General features: G+C 57.4%; 1 protein-coding gene across 2 annotated transcripts in view; it reads left to right on the plus strand.

Annotated features, from left to right (window-relative positions):
* Positions 1 to 2,921, plus strand: part of RGS9 (regulator of G protein signaling 9) — a 70,182-nt gene that overhangs the window by 66,699 nt on the left and 562 nt on the right. For both annotated transcript variants that reach the window (XM_006146755.2, XM_006146756.2), the window contains exon 18: positions 1,355 to 1,833. In XM_006146755.2, the coding sequence (XP_006146817.1) occupies positions 1,355 to 1,833 (479 nt within the window). The remainder of the gene's footprint in view (positions 1 to 1,354; positions 1,834 to 2,921) is intronic.

The raw sequence follows: 2,921 nt of genomic DNA on the forward strand, positions 1-2,921 counted from the left end.
CCTGCCCAGTGTTCCCACCAGGTGTGCCTGGGGAAATGGGCTGGCTTCTTGAATCATTAGTCTCCTCATCTATAAAATAGGGATGGTAGTTGCTTTCTGCAGAGTGAGTGCAATAATTCATAATTATCACTTAAAGTGTTCAGCCTGGGGCCTCACATTTGCTGAGTTTTCACTGCAAATTAACATAATAATGATCAGTTCTTTAACCATCCAGCACCCCAGGCCTGGGCTCTGGTTTGCTGCCTGTGGGAGACCAGGCTGTGCAGCAGAATTGGAGGCTCTGAGCTGCTCTTTCAGTACAGAACCTTGTTTGAACTGCAGGAAGCTGGTCCCAGAGAATGGAGACCCTCTCCACTCACCCCTATCTCCAACACCAGCCACCAGGCCCAAAGTCTGGAGCCCCCTTGGCTCTTCTCTTCCTCCAAAGGCTGTCCTTGGGTGCGCCTGCCCTTCCTGCTTCAGATTGGGTCCGGCCCACTCTGATGACCTGGAAACCAGGCCATACTCTGCAGAATCAAGCAGCCTCCTGCCCAGTGCCCCAGGCTGCCTCCTTCTGCCCCAGGGCAGAGCCTGGCTTTGGCAGATCTCTCTGAGCAGAATGCCCTTGTGCTGTGGCACTTTCAAAGAGGGCTTGTTCTTCACGGAGGTCATTTCCAATTCTTTCTTGGAGGCGGCCTTGGTCCAACTGTCTCAGAGTCCCAGGCTCCAGGACCAGTGCCTCCTCCAGCTCCACTCACACTGGGCTTTGATGTGGTGTGTGCGCAGCAGGACTTCGGAGGGAGACGGCAAACTCAAACTCGTGGGCCCATGTGTTCTGTAAGGGGAGGGCCATGGTGCCCAGGGAGATTGAAATATTCCCTGTCCTCCACTGAGCAGCCACCTGACCCTGTATGTCCTACAGCCTTTCTTCCTGGCCACTGCTCTCTGCCTGGGGGGAGGCTTGGGAAGGTGCTTGGACTAGATCGTCCCCAAAGTGTTGCCAGTGTGGACACCTGCTGGGCTTCAGGACAGGCTTGAGGTCTCAGCCAAACACATGCTGGGACTTCCACCACCCCCACTGCTCTGTTCCAGTGTTCAAAAGGCCTATAGACTGAGGGTGAGGACCAAGGACAGAGAAGGAGTCCCATTAGGCACTAAGCTAGGGATGAGTTGAGGGGTGACCCCAGGCCTGGTCTTGGGCACTGAGGCTAGGAATTGTCACTGGTGGTGCTGGGCATCGTTCCCACTTGCCAGGGGGCAGCCATCCCAGGTCTGCTCTCTGACCACTGGGAGGGCTTAGTGAGCAGAGGGCAGCAGGAGCCCTGTTGGCTGGGCTGCTGGACTCACCACTGAGCTCTCCTTTCCTTTTCTGCAGCCGGGCCAGCACACGGCCCCCAGCCCCCACCTGGCCGTGTACACCGGCACCTGCGTGCCTCCCTCTCCTTCCAGCCCCTTCTCCTCCTCCTGCCGGTCTCCCAGGAGGCCCTTCCCCTCGCCCAGCCGCTTCATCAGGCGGCCCAGCAGCACCATCTGCCCCTCACCCATCAGAGTGGCCCTGGAGAGCTCCTCAGGCCTGGAGCAGAAGGGGGAGGCCAGCGCCCTCTACAGCAGGCCCTTCGTCACCGAGAGCAGTGGGGCCTCTGTCGACTGTCCCTGGCCTCGCAGCCAGCCCAGGGCCCCTCCCAAGGCCCGCGTGGCTCTGTCCTTCAGCCGGTTTCTCAGACGAGGCTGCTTGACTTCGCCGGTCTTTGCCAGGCTCTCACCTAAGTGTCCCGCTGTGTCCCATGGGAAGGTGCAGCCCCTGGGGGATGTGGGGCAGCAGCTGCCACGGCTGAAGACCAAGCGAGTGGCCAAGTAAGGACCGGGGGTGCTGGCTATGTGTGGGTGGCTGGCAGGGCTGGGGCTGTGGGGGTGACGGGGAGGTCCTGGGAGAGCAGGTACCACACACAGCCACTCACAGCTCTTGGCCGTTGGGATTCTCCACAAACACAGTCTTGTCCTGTCTTCCTGAGAAGGAACTGGTGTATTCTGTCCTTTCCCCATGCCCTTTGCTCTTCCACTCACCCCACCCCAGGAAGGTGACTCTACTAAAGCCACTGCATCTGTAAAGGGAGGGAGGGGAGAGGGTACCACAGGTGGCGAGGCGCCCAGGGCATGGTCTGGGGGCTCCAGCCCTCCTCCCCTGCTTCAGCTGCTCTGGCCCTACCCCCTCTTGCATCCACCTTCACTCTTAGAGAGTCTTGATGGGAGGTCATTCTGGAGGTCGTTTCTGTGCAAATGAAAATACCCAGCCTCTGCCTGAGTGTGACCCCTCAAAACTCCAAGTCTGATCTCTGAGAACCCCAAATGCCCAGAGGTAGCCCACTGGGTGCAGAACTGACATTCCGAGGAATGCTAGGTAGTGCCTGGACCAGTGGCAGGAGAGAGTGGAGGGAATCACCCCATCTTCCCTGGGTTTTTGGGGGGCAGGGGCACCCTGGCACCAGCCAGCAGGCTCCTGTGCTTGGCTGCCTGGATTTGGCGAAGGAAGTGCCCTGGGAAGGTCTCAGGTTGCCATGGTTACCTGAGTTGCAGGCCCTACTGTGCAGTGTGTGTGGGGACAGCCTCTAGCAGAGGTTGGGTCCCTCCTGCTGTGTGGCTCAGGGAAGTGGGAAGGGAGAGTGACTTTGGTGGCCTTAGGACAGGGGTCAGGATCTAGTGTAAGTGTATCTATTGATTTTTTCCCCACTGGGCCTACCGAAGGGAATGTTCTAGCTTTGTGGCCCCTGTCATGCCTTACATATGGGTTTGGGATTTTTAAAAGGCTCTTTTCAGAGGCTACCACTTAGTTTAAAGGAATGAGGATTATGTACTTGTGTGTCCTACAGGGACATCTCAAATCCATCAAACCATAAAAGTTCAAGGCCCTTAAGGATGAAAAAAAAAGCGCATTTCAAAATGAT

This window comes from Tupaia chinensis, unplaced genomic scaffold (assembly GCF_000334495.1).
Source record: "Tupaia chinensis unplaced genomic scaffold, TupChi_1.0 Scaffold000187_1, whole genome shotgun sequence".
Taxonomy (NCBI): Eukaryota; Metazoa; Chordata; class Mammalia; order Scandentia; family Tupaiidae; genus Tupaia; species Tupaia belangeri.